The following is a 22,624-nucleotide window of genomic DNA, read 5'->3' as shown; positions in this document are numbered from 1 at the left end:
TGGTTTGATATTTGGCTTGATTTCACAAAACATATACAGCTTTCAATAAAAAATAATTGTCTTAAAAACATCTCGCAATCCCAACCTTAGTGTTTCTCGACCCCCCTTTGAGAACCCCTGGACTATGACAATTAGGACAAAATGTAAATAAATTCCTCTTTTGAAAAGTGCATAATATTGCATTGTAGTTAATGTTTGTAACATTGTAAATCTCAGTGTCCTTAAATCCCATGCAATATGCAATAACATACAGCAAAACAATAATCAAACCACAACCATATGGTGCAGTACATTGAGAACATACAGCCTTTTTCCACTTGGGCCTGGAGTTAGTCATCTCACACTTACCAGGCAACAGGACATTGTGTACTCCACCTACAGTATAGTCACGTTATAGAACTGTCTAATATCGCTGTCACTATGTAAAATATGTACAGACTCTTTTTGCTTGTATCTTGTAGTTGCATTAGCCTCTCTGCAGACTTTATAAATCCACAATGACAGACACCACGCTGCTCACAGCCTGGTCCTGTGAGGGGCTTTATTTACATCAGGCACCACAGACCTGTGAGCATCTGTAAGAGCAAATGCTTCTTCCCTGCCACAGACCAGTGGCACATTTATTTATAAGATGCAGATGCCTCATGTCACGCAGAATATTGTGCAATATATAAATTGTTCTTGTTGTAATACATTGTGCCCCAAATCTTATTTAACATTTAACATCTAACATTTAAACAAGAATTCTAATGTGCTTGTTCGGTCCCAATGCCAATATACAGTTTATAGTCACATTATTTTCTACTCTATTCTACAAACTAGCTAGATATATGTCCATCATTGGTGAATTCAAGGGTAAATAAGGCCTTTTATCACCCAGGTTCAATACATGGCCTTATTTATCCTTGCATTTGGGTTCAAAACCCTCCTCCATCCCCTTTCCCCAACAGAACAATAAGCCTCTCACATTCAATCTCACGTTCTTACCACCAGGCCTGGTGATTGCTATTCCCCCAAACATTACTGATTTCTATAACTCGAACTCATGGCGTGAACCAGGCTTTGTTTGGTTTATTTACAAAACAATTTATAGAACACATGTTAATTATTACTTTCTGACAAGACAATAAACACCCTATATATTTAGCAGATGGAAGGACTACAGGTGTTCATCTTCAGTATCCTGCTGCTGGAGAGAATATTAGCCCTGTACAGGCCTGTCCCGCCTGCTTTGTTTTGTGTCCATTTATTTCTTTATCTATCTATGTACTGTTTTTCTTAAATGAAGTGTGTCATATAAACTGTCTTGTAGCTCAGTGCAATTTACTAAGTATAATTATGTTTGTAATTATGGTTTTCATTTGATCACATTAGCCATATTATCTTTGCAGAGGTACTACAAGGCTACATAGACTGATCACATCTTTATTACACGCGTGAGTAATTAAATCACAGACGTTTTGTTTGACAAGAAGTCTGACGAAAGGCAGCTTCCATATGCTTGGAACACTTCAGAGCAGGAAGAGTATGTACAGAACATCTTGCATAACAATGTACCAATGTATTATTATGTGGATCTGATTGCTTTTTCTTTTCTTTTTCAACAGAATAAAATATAATAACAATTCTACCTGTTAATAAATGTAAAGCACAATAAAAGACTTATCACTGCACTATCGCAAGATTTTAGAGCCAAGCCCATGCTTATCTCACATATAACTCAATATCCCCACCTAATGTTGAAGTCTGCATGTCACAACTGAACCGTGGCAGAGTATATAGTGACAGTGTTTGTAGCCCTCATGCGAGCAGCGCCCTTTGCTTCACCTCTCACTCTCCGTGTACACATAAATACTTCTAGGAGCATTGTCTAATCATTAACTCCTGGCCCAGTATAGCAGACCAAACGCAGGGCTGCGACACCACACATAAGAGGCAGATACGAGTTAGAGGAAGGACATTACACAGCAGTTTGAAGAGAGCAGAGGAAGTGAAAGCTCAGACTAACAGTAAGTGGGAATGGACGACCCACAGGTGGAGACGACCATACTGCTCAATGATGGCTCAAAAATGCCACTTCTAGGCCTGGGCACGTGGAAGGTAGTGTAACACACAACTTCTCATTGATCAGTTTTGTTAATTTATATTTCATGCACATTTCATGTTTAGTTCTTGTGACATATGTTTTGGTAAAGAAAGATTTAAAAAAGAGAGTCTATCAAAGTCAAGACCCTTTATAATAATTTTAAAAAATGTATGTCAGGTTGCAATCAAATAGTAATACATACTCCATTATGTTTCACAAAGGTTAAAGAGCGTATTACAGGTTTCTGTGTTTTTCTAATTATTACTTAACTTCATGAGACAATGCTGTTCGTAAGTGATAACCAGTTTTACACCAACGAAGTGACAATTTAATGAAGATGTGGAAAACAAAGTTGTAATTTGTATGTTCAAATAGTGACGTTGGATGAGGAAGAAATCTACACTGCGTGCACATTTATTTCATGAGTGAGTTTTTTGACCATATTGTTATTTTTTCGTCACATTATCAAACTGTGTAAAACTAAAAGGCCGTTGGATGAAGTCCAAGTGTCCCAGGTGATGGTGGTGTTTGTAATGGGAAGACTGAGAGTCGCAAATAGAAATTGAAAGCAAGAGATGTCTTTCTCTTTTAAATTATGTTACAATATTCTCTTTGTATGTACCCTGTAATGTATATAATGGGGTTACTGATCTGGATCACGTGATCGAGATTTGATGCCCACTTATTTAACACAATCAGTGAGCCTTGGACATTGCATTTTTCCTCTCAGGCCAAATAAATATATCGATTGCAACAGGAGTGGGCCACATAACCATCAAACATTTTGTTGCCAATAGCCAACAGGGTTATAAGAGGTGTTTTTCTAGATGCTTTTTTTCTCATTATGTGTGGCTTAAAAAACAAGTCCCTTTGCCATAAAACGACTTTAGGAGCGTGATTTCAATCCCCCATGTATTCCTATGGTCAAAAAACGGCTTTTGTAGCAGTTTATGAAAGACTGAAGATTGATGAAGGGTTGAATGGTTGATAATATTATTTGAAGTATTGAGAAAGTGCAAATTATATCTGTCCACAAATGCTGTGGCCTGCAATAGAACTGCCATTGCTTGTGTGGAAAAGGTTGGTGCAGGATGTGAGAGCTTGTGTGTGTGTTTAGTGATATAATCCTTCTTTTCTCAAGGATTAGTTTTTTGTAATTGATTAGTGTAATAATCAAAGTCAAAGTCATCAGTGAATGTCAATCAATTGTTCAGCTCTACTATGAATGCTCATTTTCAAGACCCCTGTTGCACCCCTGCAGATCCCGGCCTGGGTTTGTTAGAGCAACTTTTGCATCCCCTCAATATACAGTTTCCATATCAAAGTTATTTTTCTAAAGAAAGCCTTGTCTTGAGGGAAGAAGGTATCCAGAAGGACCAATATATATGACTGACCTGAAGATAATGATGATGATGATGTCTTGCAGTCAAGCCACCTTTCAAAGACCTCAATACAGGGAGCAGTGGAGGCGGCCATTGCTGCAGGATACCGCCACATTGATACAGCCTACAGCTATGAGAACGAGGTGGACATCGGCAAAGCCCTGAAAGCCAAAATACAACAGGGGATCATTCGACGCCAGGACATGTTCATCGTCAGTAAGGTGAGACCCCTTCTGTGCCATTCAAAAAGTGTCTCTAAAAGTTCCTGTATCACCTTTCCAACACTTTCAGTTGTGGTGCACACATTTCGCTCAAGAGGACATCCCTTTATGTCTCAACAAGTCTCTGTCGGACCTGCAGCTCGACTATCTGGATCTTTACCTGGTGCATTCCCCTGTTGGCCTAAAGGTCAGTCAGTTCACTCCTGTTTACTTGTCTCCTGTAAGTTCACTCCTCTTTCCTGTTCACTTTAACAGAAAGTGGAAGATCAACTTTTTCCACGCAACGAGAAAGGACACCTATTAACAACCGATACAGATTATGTGGATGTGTGGAGAGTAAGTACAATGCAAAACATCACACAGCAGCCGATGCAATTTTGTATCAGATTTAGACGGTAGGAGAGTACCACTATTTTTCTTTGAACAATTTTAGGCCTCTAGGTTTTAATAGATAGGACAGCTCAGGGTGAAAGGGGTGAAGAGCATTAACACAGAGACAACTGGGTGCATTTAGCAGTGCTTCTAACATTGCCACATCACACTTACCACCTAATGCTAGCTCTGTCTCACACTAAAATGTTAGTTATTGATGTTGAAACAGTGTAGAATTATTAAACTTGAAGTAAAAAGTAACATCTCTGATCTGTGTGCCAACTCAGCAAGAAGCTTGATTGCCAACAAAAACTGGTCTGAGGGCCACACTTTTGGCACCCTTGGTCAAAGTTGATAAATGAGCAGGAACAGGAATGAACTTACAATACTACACAGTGGCCTTAGGTGACAAGTGTGCCGTCGTTTTCCTTATTAACAAAATAAACTATGATCATACACTTTGAAAATGTTTGTGGTTATGAATACAGAAAATAAAATCTTATTACATGTATGTCACATGTTTCCAATAAACAATACCTCATATACTGTTGCAGGGGATGGAGGCACTACAGGCCTCTGGAAAGGTGAAGAGCATTGGAGTGTCCAACTTCAGCATCCTGCAGCTGGAGAGACTGTTGGCCCTGTGTAGAGTCTCACCGGCTGTCAACCAGGTACTGTCAAATTACTGTAGTGCACCATTGTGGCCACTGGTATTGGAAATGCAATTGTTTTTGAGTCAATACCACGTCAAGCTGAATTTCATGTTGATTGCACTCACATTTGTGACGCTGCAGGTGGAGCTCCATCCCTACCTAGTGCAGACTGAACTGATCGACTTTTGTAAATCCAAGAACATAGCTCTGACCGCCTACAGCCCGTTTGGATCACCAGGAAGACCTCCACAAATGTAGGCTGGAATACACACAACACATCGCACACGAGAAAATAGGCATTGTCCATGCACATTTTTACAAAAACAATTTAAAAAAACCTTCAGTCAATACCATTTTTTCTTAACCCACTAAGCCATTCATATGATCTTAACAATTTAATGAGCAAACCAGGCTCATGTTAATAATCTGCTGTAAAGCACTTCATGTCTAAATGCAAATGGACAGTCAGACACATTTCATACCTTATAAAACAGTAGACATGTTTTTACTCAATAACATGTTTCAACCCAATTAAATTTGACTTTTGCGTCTTCCATCAGGATGAAGGGGGAAAATGACCCAGTTAACCTTCTCGCTGACCCTACTGTAGCCGACATAGCCAAGAAACACAGACGAAGCCCTGCACAGGTAAGGAGAACGCGCTACCGAGTTTTTAATATTTCTGTAGCTGGTTGAACTTATGTCTGTGATGTTGACAGGTTTTACTGAGGTACCACATCCAGCAAGGCATTCCAGTCATCCCAAAGAGCGAGAAGGCTCATCGTATCATGGAGAACACAAAAGTAAGCTTTACTTACACAAAAAGTGAAGTTGATTTAATATTAAGTATTATTGTTTAGCATTAAGTATTTATTGCCCAGTGTTTCCTACTTACATTTCACTACAGTCTCAATCTACATATATTTATCATATATTAAAATAATTCAAATAGCACGAATAATCAATAAACTAAACATAGAGGCTAAAATAGCACAATAAGAGGATATCATTTTCTATGAGAACAGCCTTTAAATAAAAAGAAAAACGTAAGTGATTCCTTTATGTCACTTTATTCTATGCAGGTCTTTGACTTTGAGCTGACAAAAGACGATATGACAGCTCTTAGGGGGCTTGACCGTGGATGGAAAGCCTGTGAGCTTGACGAGTAAGAAATCTCTGTTCTGCATAACACTTTACTAATGCATTTTTAATAAGCACTAGGGGTGTAACGGTACGCTAAAATTGTATTCGGTTCGGTTCACGGTTTTGGAGGGCTCGGTTCGGTTAATTTTCGGTACAAATAAATAAGAACTAACAAAAATTTTCTTTTGAAAAGCTGCCAATACACAATAGAATTCTTGCATAAAATAAATAAAAGTGACCCATTTGGGTGATATTTTAAATAAATTGCACTCTTATAATGAGAGTTACTGTAAACTCATGAGAACCATGTGGATTCAACTCAACAAAAAGGCCACAGTGAACGGCTTTTTACTCTCGTCTACTCGCCAAACTACTGTCCTGATACTCTAGACTCACCAGACACAGTAAGAAGAGGGTTTAAATGAGAGTGAGGCCCAGAGTCTGCGCAGAGAAAACATGAGAGCTGCGCCCGGGACACAGGTGACATGATGCAGCCGCGGAGGAGCCGCGCATGAGGCGAAGCGAGCACCGGGAGACAGACGGCCGAGCGGGACATGAGCGGAGAAGCACTCGCGCTTTGGAAGAGACAAGGGGAAGGCGGTCGGTCTCTCCTGCTCATTCACTTCACCAGACTACTCCGTTTTGGTGTTATATGTGGCGAAGTAGGCGGAGAGTGAGTGCGCGCTGGAAGAGCCTGTCCCCGTAACAACAACGCGTATAGGAAGAACCGGCTCTGAGCGCTGGTGTAACTTTTTGGCTGAAGTGCGGACGTGACGGGATATTGTAGCGAGGCTCAAGACTTTTAATCAAATACTTAAAGCCAGCGCCTGTAGTTTCTCTCGGCTACTCATGCAGCTTCAATGTACGTCACTCAATAGCGTCCGTGCGGAAACTCGCGTAGGAACTTTGTTCCGCGGCACTTAATATGACGCTAATAATAAATTTACATTATTTAATGAAAATAATACACCGAAACGGTACGCAAGTGGACCGAACCGAACAGGCCGAACCGAACGGTTCAATACATCCCCGTGAACCGTTACACCCCTAATAAGCACTGTTTGTTTTCTTTTTTAAAACAGGATTAAATCTCACCCCTACTACCCTTTTGTGTGAGGCTTTAAGAGGAGCCAGCAGTCAAACTGTTAGTCTATACAACAATACTGAATTGAGCATCAGAATAAAATGATGAAATTTTTGCATGATTAAAAAAAATTAAACAGCTTTGTACAAAAATCAATGAAACATCTAATGTGGTGTAAAATAATTGCAGTGCAGACAAGAGCCAAGTGTCTGATTAAACATGCATTAATTGATTGTTGTCCTGTTGTCCTTTCTTATTTTATTTGGTTTACTGGCTTGTAGTATGTAGAGTTCTTTTTTAAACATGTTGAGTACTTGACACATTACACAGCACAGAATAAGATTCATCTCATAAAAGTGCCACTGTATAAGCAGTTAATGTAAAGGCAGCAGGCTTCATTATAGTTTTCTTTTTCAAGTTGATCAACGTCAGTGGTTTATTTTGTTTTCTATTTCCAGTCCTCACTGCCGTCACCTCGGCCGTGAGGTCTGCAGTTTTTGCTTCCTGTCCTGTGTGTCAAGAGCACATGAGGGCCTCACAGAGCACACACAGGCCGAGGCCCCAGCAATACATTTGGGCAGGTCGGGTCCTTGGGACCAAGCCTCTCTGTCTGGATCGTAGACCTGAGTAGCTCTGGAGAAGGCCATGCCCTCCCAGCTGTAGCCTCCTAGAACATAAATCTTTCCAGTCCACACAGCCAGTCCTGCCTCACTGTTGGGCAACAGCAGTGGAGCCACACTGGTCCACTGTTCTTCATGGGGATCATACGCCTCAACCTGTAAGATGTCAAACCGCTCTGTTGTATCAGCATGGTCATCGCTGCCCCCGATGGCATAAATTAGATGGCGCAGGGAGGCCATGCAGTGCCAGCCTCGGGCCTGGGACATGGAGGGCCGTTCCACCCACACAGCACTGTCCCTGGATGGTTCATAACTCAGGACATCTTTGCGGTACGGCCCAATCTGATAATCATGTCCACCTGAGATGTAAACCACACCTCTATGCACTGTCCCAGCATGTCCATAGGTGTACCTAGAGAGCACACTTGTTTAACAACCACACTTATAAAATACACTTTATAGTGTTTGTACTTTTACTAAATAAAATAAGAAACTTAGTGTGTACCTCGTTAGTCCGGCAACATAGGACCAGCAGTCTTCAGCAGGACAGTACACTTCTACAGTAGATAATGCTCCAGCGTCATTTCTGCCTCCCACAGCAATCAGACAGTCTCCCACCGTCCCCAGGAAGAAATCCACTCTCCTCTGGTTCATGGATGCTCCCTGAATGTGCCACAACACTGTTAAATTCTTTGCAGATATATTGTTTGATAAACTTAATACAGGGGTTGGCAAAAATACAGGGGTTAGCAAGCAAAAAATTACCATCTGGCTCTCCACACACAATTCAGGCATAGCCTGGGTGAGACTCAGAGTTTGGTGTGTCACCTGCATCTCTCTGCACTGCTCTCTCTAAAGGCCCTTTCACACCAACATGATCATCGGCATTTGGGAGTGGTCGGGTAGGTTTTGGGCGACGTCGGGGCGGGTGTGTTTGGTGTGGACAGCACCGTCAAATCGACATCTCTCATCGCTGCACTAGGAGTGCTGGGATTGGCCTAGTGTTACTGGCTGGTCAGCGAATCAGCTGGATATTAGGAGAGCTTTTTGACGGCGTAATTAAACACTCCAAATTTGGCACCCCCGCACTAATTTGGCCATATATGCCGTGCACTGTTTGATCAACTAGCTGGAAAAATATGCAAACTTCTTTGTAACATAAAAAGGGACTCGCTGAGAATACAATTCAATCGCCAGACACTACACCCACACACTTCTAATTTACTCAAGTGAACAATCGGAAGCTAGCAAAGCATTTAGCAGCTGAGATTTTACTCAACTACCTCTGACTTGTACGGTTTGATAATCAGGAATGCAGCTTTAATCTTAAGTAATTACCTTAGTCCACTGATTATGGCGTGGATCATATCTGTACAGAAGGTTACAAGCAGCATCTCCACCATTATCCCTCGATGAACTGCCACCAGCGGCAAAGATGAAGCCTCCCAACACAGCCAAGCAGTGGTGGCTGCGCTGGGCTGGAAGTTCAGTCTCCACCTCCCAGATGCCTGCTGGGGAATCCAGGCGGCACACATTGGCACTCAGCTCCTCACCACGCTCAGACACCTGAAGATAATATACATTGGAAGTCTAACCACAAAACAGGCTAAGATACAGTCATTTTAGTTCAATAGATCTTTGATTTGAACCTCTCCTCCTATTAGAAGCAAGCTTTCCACTCCATCTCTCAGTGAGGTAAGTCCAGTTTGGAGAAGTGGCTGGGCACTGGGTGTTGCATGGTAGGCCAAGGCTTCCTCCACCAAAGCCTCACAGTCAGCCTCGTCCGGTAGCAGAGCTCGGATGGCTGGCAGCACCCGCTCCACCAGGTCTCCCACAGGCATTAGAGCCAGGCGGATGTGGGATAATAGCTGTCGAGCATGGGCTGTGCGCTCAAGACTGTGGCTGAGCCATTGAAGAGCAGCCTGAAGCAGCGCCTGTTCACTCTCATTCTCCACCTAAGAAAAGATAACAGGCTTTCAAAATGGAAGACAGCTTATGAAAACAATTCATGATTTCATTAAAAATTATACGAAGTTGTTACATGACAACTCCAGTGCTATACTGTGATAAATTACTAACCTGGCTGCTGGAAAGATATTTGGTCAGTTTGTGTAACGGAATATCCCGAATGAAATCAGGGGTAAAAGATAAAGTGGCAAAGCGTGAGAGAATAAACTGGTCAATGAAGGTGTCTAGCCTCTCCAGGCTATAGAGCGAAGCCAATTCCTGGAGGTACAGGTAGTTGTCCTCAGTCACCTCTTGTTCCAAATACTGGCAACAGAAATCCACCACCCGCCACACCTACAAAAATATGCTGCAATCAAATACTGTAACACTATTTCAAGGATCAAAAGAAAACAATTTCTAACTTGCAAAAGATGGGCTGCTTCAAGGATATAGTCAATGTTTCCTCCATCCAATGGCAGCTCTCCACTGTACAGGAAGTCCACTACAGCTCTGAGACCGTTATACGACAATCCAACCAACTCCACCTGAAGGTAGGAACACACAGTTTAGGCATGAGGTTCATGTTAAATGTGGGCCCAAAGAAAGCATTATTCTACATACCTCTGCCTGGTGTTCCTCCTTCATGCCCAAAGTGAACATGGCATTAAAGTATGGACTGGACAGGGCCAAGATTGCCCTGTGAGCCGGGACTGGCTGGTCATCTGCCACCAGCACCACATCACAGAACTGACGCTGCTGCCTTTGCTCATTCAGACCCTGGAGGACCTCCACAGACTGGTGAGACCAGTGGAAAACCTGCAAATATGGCAAAAGAACAAAGTCATGGGGGTGGGGGAAACAAGCGCATTGTTGCCCAAGTGGAAAAGTAAACATGTAGACAACTGGCCTTGGAGGATTCACTGATGCGGTGGGGACGACACACATGGCTCACTTTCCCATTGTCCATTTTGTCTTTCTCATACTGACATTTTCTAAAAACAAAACATAATCATATTGTTAATACAAGAGACAATAAACGTGTGATCACACAACATGTGCAAGGATGTACTGACGATCACGGTATTATATCACATCGATACTACAATATGGTGTAATAATGGTAGGCTGCAATAATTCTAACATTATTACGCCTTAAGGTTCACTGTTATAACACAAATATCCTCAACATCGTCATCGTAGAGAAAACAGTTGTGATTACTCTGAAGGATCCTCTGTTAGCACATTAGCAAAACACACAACTGCACGCTATGTTTTCCACGTTTGTAGCAGCAATCGAAGTACTATTACCTTACGATGTTGCCAACATGTTGTAATTTCTGTAAGCGTTCTTTTCAGCACATGCACAACCAATGCATGAACTGTTTATCTCAATAATCCTACATTTGTACGAGTAGCTGAAACACATTGACACGGAAGTGGAGACAGAGCGACAGCGCGCGCGACCCGCAGTCCCCGTGCAGCACCCGTGCACTTTTCAACTAAAACAAAACAGTATAGCTACTATCACTAAACAAGAATGAATTTTCTTGAATTTTCTTCTTTTTTCTGTAGCAGTGGTTATTACGTGTTAATAACCAATAACCAACTAGCCACTTATATGACTTAAGGTGACTGCAATTGCCTTCAAAAAATTCAAAGAAATGTTCATTGTTAAATATTTCAATATGGTTATTTGCTTGTGGATGAATTAGGGCTGGGACTTTATCCGATTAATTAAGTAGCCTAGGTTTAGTGTGATTAAAAATATTAATCGAAATTAATCGCACTCAACTCTTAGTTTCTTTTTTTTCCTGCAGACATTCCTTAGGCACAAACAACAAGTAAAGCCAAAAACAATTCGACTGTCAAAGTTGTTTATTCACACAGTTAAGTGCCGACATATTTAAAAAGATCATTCTCCAAAAAGTGTTTGAAATGTTCACACATCTCCACTTCAGATGAGTGCAAATGCAGGAAAATACAAAGAAGCATCTATATACCTCTAAAAGATGCTTAAATGCGATTAATTGACTGTGCATAACTTCAAATCATAGCAACGCCGCCCAAGAAGTGTTTCGATCCAGCACACCAAAATAAAAGCATCTTTAAGACTTATTCATTAGTTCAGCAGTTCATTCGTTGTCTTTTCTTTCTGCCTAACTATTAACAGACAAAGCACTTAAAATGTGTAAAATTAAATCATTTTCTTGCAATGTTGCAAGTGCTGGACAATGAGACAAGCTGTGTGCTTTTATTTTGAAATGCTGGATTGAAACAGGAAGTCACTTCTTGAGCGGCGTTGTTATGATTTGAAGTTGTGCACAGAGTCAATTGCCATCCATCCATCCATCCATCCATCCATCCATCCATTTTCTTCCGCTTTATCCGGGACCGGGTCGCGGGGGCAGCAGTCTCAGCAGAGATGCCCAAACTTCCCGATCCACACACACTTCCTCCAGCTGTTCTGGGGGGACCCCGAGGCGACACCAGGCCAGCTCGGAGACATAGTCCCACCACCGTGTCCTGGGTCTTCCATGAGGCCTTGTCCCACTAGGACATGCCTGGAACACCTCCCGCGGGAGGAGACCAGGAGGCATCCGAAACAGATGCCCGAGCCACCTCAGCTGGCTCCTTTCGACGTGGAGGAGCAGCGACTCTACTCCGAGCTCCTCCCGGGTAACTGAGCTCCTCACCCGATCTCGGAGGGTGCGCCCAGCCACCCTGCGAAGGAAACTCATTTCGGCCGCTTGTATTCGCGATCTTGTCCTTTCGGTCATGACCCAAATCTCATGACCATAGGTGAGGGTGGGAACGTAGATCGATCGGTAAATCGAGAGCTTTGCCCTCCGACTCAGCTCCCTCTTCACCACGACAGACCGATACAGCGACCGCATCACTGCTGACGCCGCACCGATCCGTCTGTCGATCTCACGCTCCATCCGTCCCTCACTCGTGAACAAGAACTCCTCCACTTGAGGTAAGGACTCCCCACCGACCTGGAGAGGGGAAACCACCTTTTTCCGGTGGAGAACCATGGCCTCGGATTTGGAGGTGCTGATCCTCATCCCGGCCGCTACACACTCGGCTGCAAACCGCCCCAGTGCGTGCTGAAGGTCCTGGTTTGTTGAAGCCAACAGAACAACATCATCTGCAAACAGCAGAGATGAGACTCTGAGGCTCCCAAACCGGACACCCTCCGGCCCCTGGCTGCGCCGAGAAATTCTGTCCATAAAAGTAATGAACAGAACCGGTGACAAAGGGCAGCCCTGGCGGAGACCAACACGCACCGGGAACAGGTCTGACTTACTGCCGGCAATGCGAACCAAGCTCCTGCTGCGGTCATACAGGGAACGGACAGCCCTTAGCAGAGGGCCCCGGACCCCATACTCCCGGAGCACCCCCCACAGGGCACCACGAGGGACGCGGTCGAACACTTTCTCCAAGTCCACAAAACACATGTGGACTGGTTGGGCGAACTCCCACGAACCCTCGAGCACCCGACGGAGGGTATAGAGCTGGTCCAGTGTGCCACGACCAGGACGAAAACCGCATTGTTCCTCCTGAATCCGAGGTTCAACTATCGGCCGGATCCTCCTCTCCAGCACCCTGGAGTAGACCTTACCGGGGAGGCTAAGGAGGGTGATTCCTCTGTAATTGGAACACACCCTCCGATCCCCCTTCTTAAAGAGAGGGACCACCACCCCGGTCTGCCAATCCAGGGGCACTGTCCCCGACCGCCACGCGATGTTGCAGAGACGTGTCAGCCAAGACAGTCCTACAACATCCAGAGACTTAAGGTACTCAGGGCGAATCTCATCCACCCCCGGAGCCTTGCCACCGAGGAGCTTTCTCACCACCTCGGTGACTTCAGCCCCGGTGATGGGCGAGCCCACCTCCAAGTCCCCAGCCTCTGCTTCCTCATCGGAAGACGTGACGGCGGGATTGAGGAGGTCCTCGAAGTACTCCTTCCACCGTCCGACGACATCCCCAGTCGAGGTCAGCAGCCCCCCACCCGCACTGTACACAGTGTTGGTGAAGCACTGCTTCCCCCTCCTGAGGCGCCGGATGGTTTGTCAGAATTTCTTCGAGGCCGACCGATAGTTTTCCTCCATGGCCTCCCCGAACTCCTCCCAGACACGAGTTTTTGCCTCTGCGACCGCACGAGCTGCAGCACGCTTGGCCTGCCGGTACCTCTCAGCTGCCTCAGGAGTCCCACAAGACAACAAGGCCAGGTAGGACTCCTTCTTCAGCTTGACGGCATCCCTTACTTCCGGGCGCCACCACCGGGTTCGGGGATTGCCGCCGCGACAGGCACCAGAGACCTTACGGCCACAACTACGAGCAGCCGCATCAACAATGGAGGAGGAGAACAGAGTCCACTCGGACTCCATGTCCCCCGCCTCCCCCGGAATCTGGGTGAAGCTCTTCCGGAGGTGGGAGTTGAAGACCCCACTGACAGAGGGATCCGCCAGTCGTTCCCAGCAGACCCTCACAACACGCTTGGGCCTGCCAGGTCTGACCGGCTTCCTCCCCTGCCAGCGGATCCAGCTCACCACCAGGTGGTGATCGGTTGACAGCTCCGCCCCTCTCTTCACCCGAGTGTCCGAGACACGCGGCCGGAGGTCAGATGACACGACTACAAAGTCGATCATCGACCTCCTGCCTAGGGTGTCCTGGTGCCACGTGCACTTATGGACACCCTTGTGCTCGAACATGGTGTTCGTTATGGACAAACCGTGACTAGCACAGAAGTCCAATAACAGAACACCACTCGGGTTCAGATCGGGGAGGCCGTTCCTCCCAATCACTCCCTCCCAGGTCTCACTGTCGTTACCCACGTGGGCGTTGAAGTCCCCCAGTAGAACAATGGAGTCCCCAGTCGGAGCACTATCTAGTACCCCTCCCAGGGACTCCAAGAAGGCCGGGTACTCTGCACCGATGTTGGGCCCGTAGGCCGAGACAACGGTGAGAGACCTGTCCCCGACCCGAAAGCGTAGGGACGCGACCCTCTCGTCCACCGGGGTGAACTCCAACACGTGACGGCTGAGCTGGGGGGATATGAGCAAACCCACCCCAGCCCGCCGCCTCTCCCCGCGGGCAACTCCAGAAAAATGGAGAGTCCAGCCTCTCTCCAGGAGTTGGGATCCGGAACCCAAGCTGTGCGTGGAGGTGAGCCCGACTATATCTAGTCGGTATCTCTCAACCTCCCGCACAAGCTCAGGCTCCTTCCCCCCCAGCGAGGTGACGTTCCATGTCCCGAACGCCAGAAGCTGTGCATGTGGACCAGGTCGTCGAGGCACCCGGCCTCGACTGCCACCCAGTCCTCTTAACACCCGACCCCTACGGATCCCTCTGCGGGTGGTGAGTCCACAGGAGGGGGGGCCCACGTCGTCCCTTCGGGCTGTGCCCGGCCGGGCCCCGTGGGCAGAGGCCCGGCCACCAGACGCTCGCGTTCGGGCCCCAACCCCAGGTCTGGCTCCAGGGTGGGGCCCCGGCTGCGCCATGCCGGGCGACGTCTCGGTCCTTGATTGGTGTACGTCCATAGAAGTCTTGTGAGCTGCTCTTCGTCTGACCCGTCACCTCGGACCTGTTTGCCATGGGAGACCCTACCAGGGGCATAAAGCCCCGGACAACATAGCTCCTCGGATCATTCGGGTACTCAAACAACCCCACCACGTTAAGGTGGCAGCTCATGGGGGTTGGAGTCAATTGCGATTAATTAATTCCAAAGGCCATAATTAACTCGATTAAAACATTTTCCGAGTCCCACCACTAGCATTTTGTGCTTGTTCGTGTGAATCGGTGTTAATTTTGACAACATATTTTAAATTAGTTTTAGTCTTAGTCTTTGACGAAAATAATTCAATTTTAGTCTAGTTTTAGTCGACTAAAATTAAGACAAATTTAGTCGACTTTGCGTTTATAATATTCATTATAATCCTCTGCTTCATGGAGCTTCTCCCACATGAACAAAGCTCAGAGCTGTTCCTTTGGCAGTGATGATATGAGGCTCTTTCAGACGGTCAATAGAAGTTTGGATGATGTTAGTCTCTCGATCCTTTTCATTTTTATTTAGTCTCATTTTAATCGACTAAAATATTTGGACAATTTAGTCATAGTTTTAGTCTCATGAAAAACTTTTAATTCAGTTTTAGTCCAACTACAGTCTGCAAAAATATCACTTTGACTAATATTTTAGTCGACAACACTGGCTTGAATGGGTGCACAGTGGATCATTCTCCAGTAGATGGAGCCACTGAACTTTTCAATATTTCCAAGCATCTAGCTGCCTCATCCATGAGCCCCCACACTGTTGCTCTTATATTTACAATTATTTGTTCAATTGCTTTGGCGTGGCATTATTGTCACATGTTTTAATCTTTGTTTTACCAACAGCAGCAAGAATATCGGGCTATCGAAATCCATAAGACATACCAGGTTATTTACTAAAAAAGGGTCATTACATGTCTTCTCGCACACTATGAAGGGGTTTATGTGTGCGGTGGCATCACGTCTATTTGCCCACCTTGCATATATTCCGTTTGTTTGTGTGTTGGTTGGTTTGCCTGCAGCATCTGCTTACTTTAATTTGAAAGCTGCTTCCGGTGCAGGCCCGCATTGGTCTCCCCAGCGTGTACATCGTGTATTACGGTCTAACTTTACAGTGTTTCAGTTGAGCAGCGATAGTGGGAGGTACAGCAGTGTGTCTGTGGGATTTGCGCTGCCAACCTGCCTGCCTCTCATCACCACATCACCACCGCCCACCGCAGCGCAAGTTAGGAAATCAGTCCCACTCTCTGCGCCCTGAGCCCAAACGGAGACGCAGAGCCCCGCCGCACCTTTCATATCCAGCACCCCGGCTGTATGTGGAGCTGTCCAAGTTAGCTGCTGCTTTTTGTACTGCGCTACACTCCCTGCTACTGTCCATCCGGAAAAAATGGCAACCCAGATTGACAAAGAAGCTTGCAGAATCGCTTACAATGAAGTCCGGGACGACAGTACAGAGACAAATTGGTAAGTAACCCATTATAAAAGAATACTGCATTTCATCTCTTACAACGCCCGTCTCCTTGCGCATTTATGCCTGGGCTCCACGTTTACAGCATAGGCTTCTAAGAAGCACTTGCGGTCTTATTCTCGATAGTCCAACATGATTTTGCGGAGAAGTTAATTTAGGGGGGTGTTGCCGCCCTGCTCTTTGTAGGGAATCACTGAGAGAGAGAAAGCGCACCCCTCTATTTGATTCAAAAGCAATTATTACCACATGCATCTTGCCAAATTGGAGAATAGTGTGATTGCAAGACCATAATAACCTTTTATTGCATTTAGACTAGCATTCTTTGTGCGCAGCGTGCGTGTTCCAGCCTAGAGGGATGGGTGTATGCAATGGAGGGCGACCTTACTCCAAGTGCAGCCTCTAACGCTCTGATATGAAGTGAAGCCTCGGAGCTGCTTGCTCCAGGCCCAGCGGGGCATTAGTAATTTCCTTTGTCCCGTATTCATACACAGTAGCGCTGGAAAGGCATTGGCAGAATCCGCCAACAGCTGGACCACTTTGCCTGGGCTTGGCCTTTTGTTCTATCTTGATATTTCTTTGTGAACCACAATCACTGTAAATGCATGTGTTGTGTTCCAGGGTCGTGTTTAAATATGAAGGCCCTATGATCGTGCCTGGAGGACAAGGAGTGGATTACCAGGACTTCAAGAATATGTGCTCAGGTACGTTACTACAACCTTGAAGTAAAACTTCAACTCCAGCTGTTGTTTCTTATTACATGCAGTGTGTGTGCATGTGTTTGTGCTGCTAGTATTGTGTGTGAACTGGTTAAACAGCCGGTATGCTGCGAAGCTTGACTTGTCAGGACCTTAATCTTTTAAGACTCTCTCACTCCCTCACTCATGGCCCTCCTGTTTGTTGTAGTGCAATACCGACTGCAACCAAAGCAGTGCATTGCATTACTCATGTATGACTTCTTAGCCCCGTCTTTACAAAAAGCTTGAATATTAATTCTAGTCACATTTAATAATGACAGACAGGTATGATCATATTATATGAGATGTTCTTCAAATCTTGAATTTTTCTCTCACAGCAGAGCTGCTGCTGACTGGGTTTGTTGGTGTTGTCCAAAGCTCATTTGTATTGCAGAGAAAGGCCTCCTGATATAATAACTCCCTGTGAGTGCTGTTGTACAGTTGTGGGCGTTTGGTCCCGTGGGGCTGGACCCTACTCAGATGTTGGGTGTGGTGCTCTGATGCAGCCTGCGTCCTCAGGGCACCACTCATATGCTTCTCCTGAGCTCACATTCCTCTGTTGAAATAAGCCATTTATCACAGTGTTACAACATCCACTGCAGCCCTCACTGTTGGTTCCTGTTTGAAGATGACACACTTAAGACATGAGCTCCTTTTTCCTTATTTAGCTGTCAGTTTGCAAACTATGGTGAAGTGGGTGGAGCTGCAAGACAGGCAAGCTGTGCCAGGGCAACTCCTTTTTCCGGCAGTATTATCATAGTCAAATCAACTAAATTCTACAATTTAAATTCCAAGCTTTTTTGAACACTCTGGACATACCTGAATTATACCTAAAGTGTAACTCAAAAATGACCACAGGATGTATCTTAATTTGAGTTATATACACGTTCTCTAGTTTAGAGCGCCAGAACATACTGACTGAGTGTGCATTATAGTTTATAGGGGGAGCAAGTAGAGATCCTCTACATCAAAGTACATTGATGATTGACTGATTTACTAAAATTTACAATCTAGCCTTTTGCACCCCTATAGAACTGATTCCGCATGTCTGCACAGAGAGAGAGAGTGCCTTGAAGCAAGTTAGCAACAGTTTAGTATTGTATGCTGCGTCATCTCTGCTGTCCTTGCCGAGTCAGCATGGCTTTAAGGAAGGCAAACCAAAAGAATGCACCACACAAGGAAGTGTGCCTTTGAGCGTTATCACAATATCCATGGTCCTTTATGTACTCACTTACTCAACCAGCCTTAAAGTTTAATTGTTGCAAATAATGTGTTTTTTACAGTTTTATTGCCACATGTTGTATAGTTATTTATAAAGTGACATCAGTGAATCTCGTCAAACTGAATTTAAAACTTTTTTTTCTCCTTGTTTCTGATTCTACCCAGTGTGTGCAAGAGTTTGTAAATCTGTTTTGCATGATTAAGCTGTTAAGTCTTGAAAAGCCTTTTTTCTTTCGAGTAGATGGGTTTTACTTTGTGCTAGTCTCACACTTAAAGTTCATTAGGTGTGGCCAACGTAGAATTTATACATTGGCTAAGTTAAGAGTTGTTCACATACAGCTTCTCCTCAAAGTGTTGGCTGAGTTGAGTAAAAATGTTCTTTCAAAGAATACGGAAATGTAAGAAGAGGAAGTGCTTCTATTTATTTTTGACATGTACTCTAAAATGTGCAAGGGTTTTGAATGCATTATTGTATCCACCTTCCTCAAAGCACTTGGGCTTTCACTATTGTTTGTAATTATTCTGAATTCGTGTTCTCTCACCACCACTCTCATCTCTGTTTTCCCTTTGTTTTCTTGATCCTATTTTTGTTGATATTATACTTAGTTCATTAAAGGAACTATTTCCAGATTAGTAGAGGCGTCTTAACAGGAAAACAATATCCAATCAAACACATTTTTAAGTATAAGTACACCTTAACTTTAAAGACATAAATAATGTAGCATAATAACTTTCGAAATAGACAGGTATGAATCCTTCCTGAACCGTAACTGACTGATGATGCTGTGTTACACAGTAGCACAGGGGTAAATCCAGTACTGTTAATTAGTGTTGTCACCCTGATCACAGAGCAAAGCGGCTGACAGGGCTGTCTTTATCAGCTTCTCAACAGATAAAACACTTTGTAGAAATAGAGGGCACTGACCTTTTAACCAGCTCCAAGACAAATCTGAGCTGTCAAATCTCTGAAATGTATTGATGGCATTGCATTGTTTGGTCATTGAATCAAATGTTAGAAGTTGTTTCACTTCTAACTGTCATTGTGCTGCACGCTTCATCCACCTGGGCTGCGTGAATGTGGTCTGTGAGCGAATTAATGGCGGTGGTCGGAGGCCAAAAGCACAGACTGCCTCTGTGGCTAGTAGCTTGCCACCACCGAGCATGGAGTGAATGAATAATGTGTAGCGGCGCGCTTTGAGAAATTTGTCAACTCAAGAGTGTAAAGTGTAATACAAGTGTAAGAAAAATATATCGGAATTTCAGGGCATAACCATTGTAATTGAATTCCCTCAACCTCTACACCAGAAACTTCTTTTCTTTAAAGATCTGTCCCTCAAATCATTCAACACAATGTAGTGTCCAAATGTTTTTTTTTGTTAACTCCAGCCTTTTGTAAAACTCCAGTAGTTCATTGGTATGGAAAGCACCAGGAAACCCCACTTGGTTTTGATGACACAATCCCAAGTGTTGTTTGTAGTATTAGCTCATACAACTAGTCACATCCGTACCCTCTTACGTCTCCACAGATGATGCACGCCTTTTCGCTTTCGTCAGACTTACAACGGGAGACGCCATGAGCAAACGAACCAAGTTCACGCTCATCACCTGGATCGGGGAAAACATTTCTGGACTGCAGCGGGCCAAGGTCAGCACGGACAAGACTTTGGTCAAAGACGTGGTGCAGGTGAGAAATGTTTTGTTTTGAACACACACCATCGTAGCCGAAGAGGGGAGGGCGGGGAGAGAGCAATGGCTGCTTTGGGGCACAGTTGTAGGTCATAATAGAAGGTTATTAATTCATTACCTAGGCCTTAATAGGGTTTATCCTCCATTTGTAGTGGTATTATGCAGTCATCTCAAACACTTATTCAACTATTTAGCAACAACACATCACACAAACTATGATTTCTGTGCATAAAATGGTTAAATAATGAATTTATTTGCATTTCACCTTACAAAATCTGCTCTTCCAAATTATAGTTTAGCACACAAGCCACCAGGTTGCTGTTGTTAAAGTGTTGAGACTGTTAATTCTTTGTGTAGTGAAATTTGTCATTGTGTTTTACAGAACTACGCCAAGGAGTTCCTGATTAGTGACCCTAAAGAGCTGGAGGAGGACTACATCCGTGAGGAGTTGAAGAAGGCAGGAGGTGCTAACTACGACGCTCAGGCCGAGTAGACGCTGCACCGTCAGATTGGTCTGGGGTCCAGGGACAGTGGGGGGGGAGTGTCAGTGCTGCTACCTCTGGGCGAGAGGGTCGGGCAGGGGGACAGCACGCCCCACCAATATTAGGCACTTTACTGGGAAGTAAAGAAAGATGAATGTTACCTGTTTTGTTACAAGAATACAGATGCTCCAAAACGACTTGTTATAGCCACATTTTACAGTTTAGGATCATTTGCAAAGTAGATGCACTGACCCTGAGGAATGATTAGATAAGCAACAGAAATGATAGGCCACGCAGAACTTCCCTGAAAATCAAGATTTTTAACGCCAAACTTTAGTGGCCCATTGTTAATAACCTGCAGTTTTCACTCTGAAGTACAACTACAGATTATACTGTGTAAAGATTGAGAAAGTCCAAAAGGCCAAAGCTGCTTATTCTCTCAGTCTCTACACTGGTTTGTGAGCCACTGATTGTCGCTCACATGAACAGGCAGAACATTAAGTTAAATAGCCTTTTTAACCAACGTGTCGATCTGAAAACATGAGCGTCTTTGGTTGTTGTGGACAGCGTTACACCAGCTTGAAGTTTACATACAGGGCATAAAACATTTTAATGTGAATTATTTAGTAATATAAATCACTGGTGTATCTTCTTCAAATTTGCACCAGCGAAAAGTACATCAAGGACAGAAGACAGCTTGCCCTTTGGCTAATTCTGGCCTATTACATAGTGGTACTGTTGGTCAATGCACTGTCCTTTTTAATACGTAAATAAAACTAAAACAGCAAATAATTAAACCTCGTTTGGTTTGCAGTTTGTCCCTGCCCTCGGCCCCCTCTTTGCCAGTTCTGGTATGCACATGGGTACATCATCTCAAATACTGTACATCCTCATCTCAGCTTCAATGGGAAAACTTGAAGTTCCACCAAGGCTTTGCACTGTTAGCTTCAATGATCTTCTGAGGGTGTGGAACATGTTTGTTGTCAAGTTTTTGAACAACACTTTTGAGAGGTGAATAAAGCTCTAAATTGTAGCATGTGTTTGACAACGCAACATGTACTTGGTCAAAGACACTGTGCCTCCAGGATTTTCAGACCTCTATCACTCCTGAGAGTTGTCTTGAATCATGATATGGCTGTGTGAAATTGTACCTGTAACCCTCGTCAGTTCACTTCTCTGACTAATGCAGGTCTTATGGTCCTGGAGTTTCATCTCAGTCTTAAAGGTATCCATGCATACTGTAATCTACTGTGTTTGCTGCCTTAGTCTCCCGTGGAGAGGGGCATGATGGGAGTTTGTGGACACTACACTGTGATTGGCTGCTCCTCTTCCACACAAAAGGGGCAGTTTTCTGGTTGTAGTATCTCTTTGCATTTGATCCAGACCCTGTCCCTCTACATGTACCTAAAAATGAACTTGGAGGATTTTTGTGTGTGTTTTTTTTTTATCTGTAAAATGTTTTGTTTTCGTTCAAAGCATTTCCTATCCATTGCATTTGGAAACACGCAGTTTATCTTTGATATTTGTGAAAGAGATTTGGAATTATTATGAATGACCTAAAGGACTGAAATGGGCACAAAATCAGTCATTTCAAATAAAATGTATGTCGTTTTTTTCCAAACATGAGTTCTGTCTTTTTGAAAGTTTAAAGTTTGAAAGTTGATGTGAACTTTACCTGGAGTGCAGTAATGGCTGGGAAACTATTGTTTATTCATTAGTTACAGAAATTCTAAGAAAAGAAAAGAAAAGCGAGGCCTATTCCGCGCTGTTTTTTCTATTGTTCCATCTGCATCCTTATGTATGTTCAGCAGGATACGTTTGCCAGCCCTTGTTCTCCACCCCAGTCAGGGCAGTGTGAGTGACTGGCATTCCTTGGGCCTCCTCAGCTCTGCAGTATTCAGCCTCCTCCAGGTCATGTGCTCGATGCAGTGACCAAGACAAAGCTACTGCGACAAATAAAACCAGAATTGTCTTT

General features: G+C 44.4%; 3 protein-coding genes across 3 annotated transcripts; 2 read left to right on the top strand and 1 right to left on the bottom strand.

Moving 5' to 3' along the window:
* The first annotated feature begins 1,796 nt into the window (after nt 1-1,796).
* LOC306971452 (aldo-keto reductase family 1 member B7) lies at nt 1,797-7,072 on the top strand. The gene is made up of 10 exons (XM_079567731.1): nt 1,797-2,100; nt 3,513-3,689; nt 3,760-3,876; nt 3,945-4,025; nt 4,616-4,732; nt 4,856-4,968; nt 5,275-5,362; nt 5,434-5,517; nt 5,797-5,879; nt 6,940-7,072. The coding sequence occupies exons 1-10, from the start codon at nt 2,020-2,022 to the stop codon at nt 6,971-6,973; spliced, it is 975 nt and encodes a 324-aa protein (XP_079423857.1). The 5' UTR covers nt 1,797-2,019; the 3' UTR covers nt 6,974-7,072.
* A 94-nt stretch (nt 7,073-7,166) lies between these two features.
* klhl36 (kelch-like family member 36) lies at nt 7,167-10,973 on the bottom strand. The gene is made up of 9 exons (XM_079568161.1): nt 10,817-10,973; nt 10,416-10,500; nt 10,130-10,324; nt 9,931-10,053; nt 9,641-9,862; nt 9,211-9,516; nt 8,900-9,127; nt 8,067-8,224; nt 7,167-7,973 (listed from the first exon to the last, which is right to left on the bottom strand). Exons 2-9 carry the CDS (start codon nt 10,473-10,475, stop codon nt 7,412-7,414), a joined length of 1,854 nt encoding a protein of 617 aa, XP_079424287.1. The 5' UTR covers nt 10,476-10,500; nt 10,817-10,973; the 3' UTR covers nt 7,167-7,411.
* Nucleotides 10,974-16,161: 5,188 nt separating this feature from the next.
* On the top strand, nt 16,162-22,270 carry cotl1 (coactosin-like F-actin binding protein 1). Its single transcript, XM_079567377.1, has 4 exons — nt 16,162-16,522; nt 17,145-17,227; nt 20,008-20,165; nt 20,550-22,270. Exons 1-4 carry the CDS (start codon nt 16,446-16,448, stop codon nt 20,658-20,660), a joined length of 429 nt encoding a protein of 142 aa, XP_079423503.1. The 5' UTR covers nt 16,162-16,445; the 3' UTR covers nt 20,661-22,270.
* The last annotated feature ends 354 nt before the right edge of the window (nt 22,271-22,624 follow it).

This window comes from Gobius niger (genome assembly GCF_951799975.1).
Source record: "Gobius niger genome assembly, chromosome: 12".
Lineage (NCBI taxonomy): Eukaryota > Metazoa > Chordata > Actinopteri > Gobiiformes > Gobiidae > Gobius > Gobius niger.
This window is presented reverse-complemented; position numbering and strand designations above follow the sequence as displayed.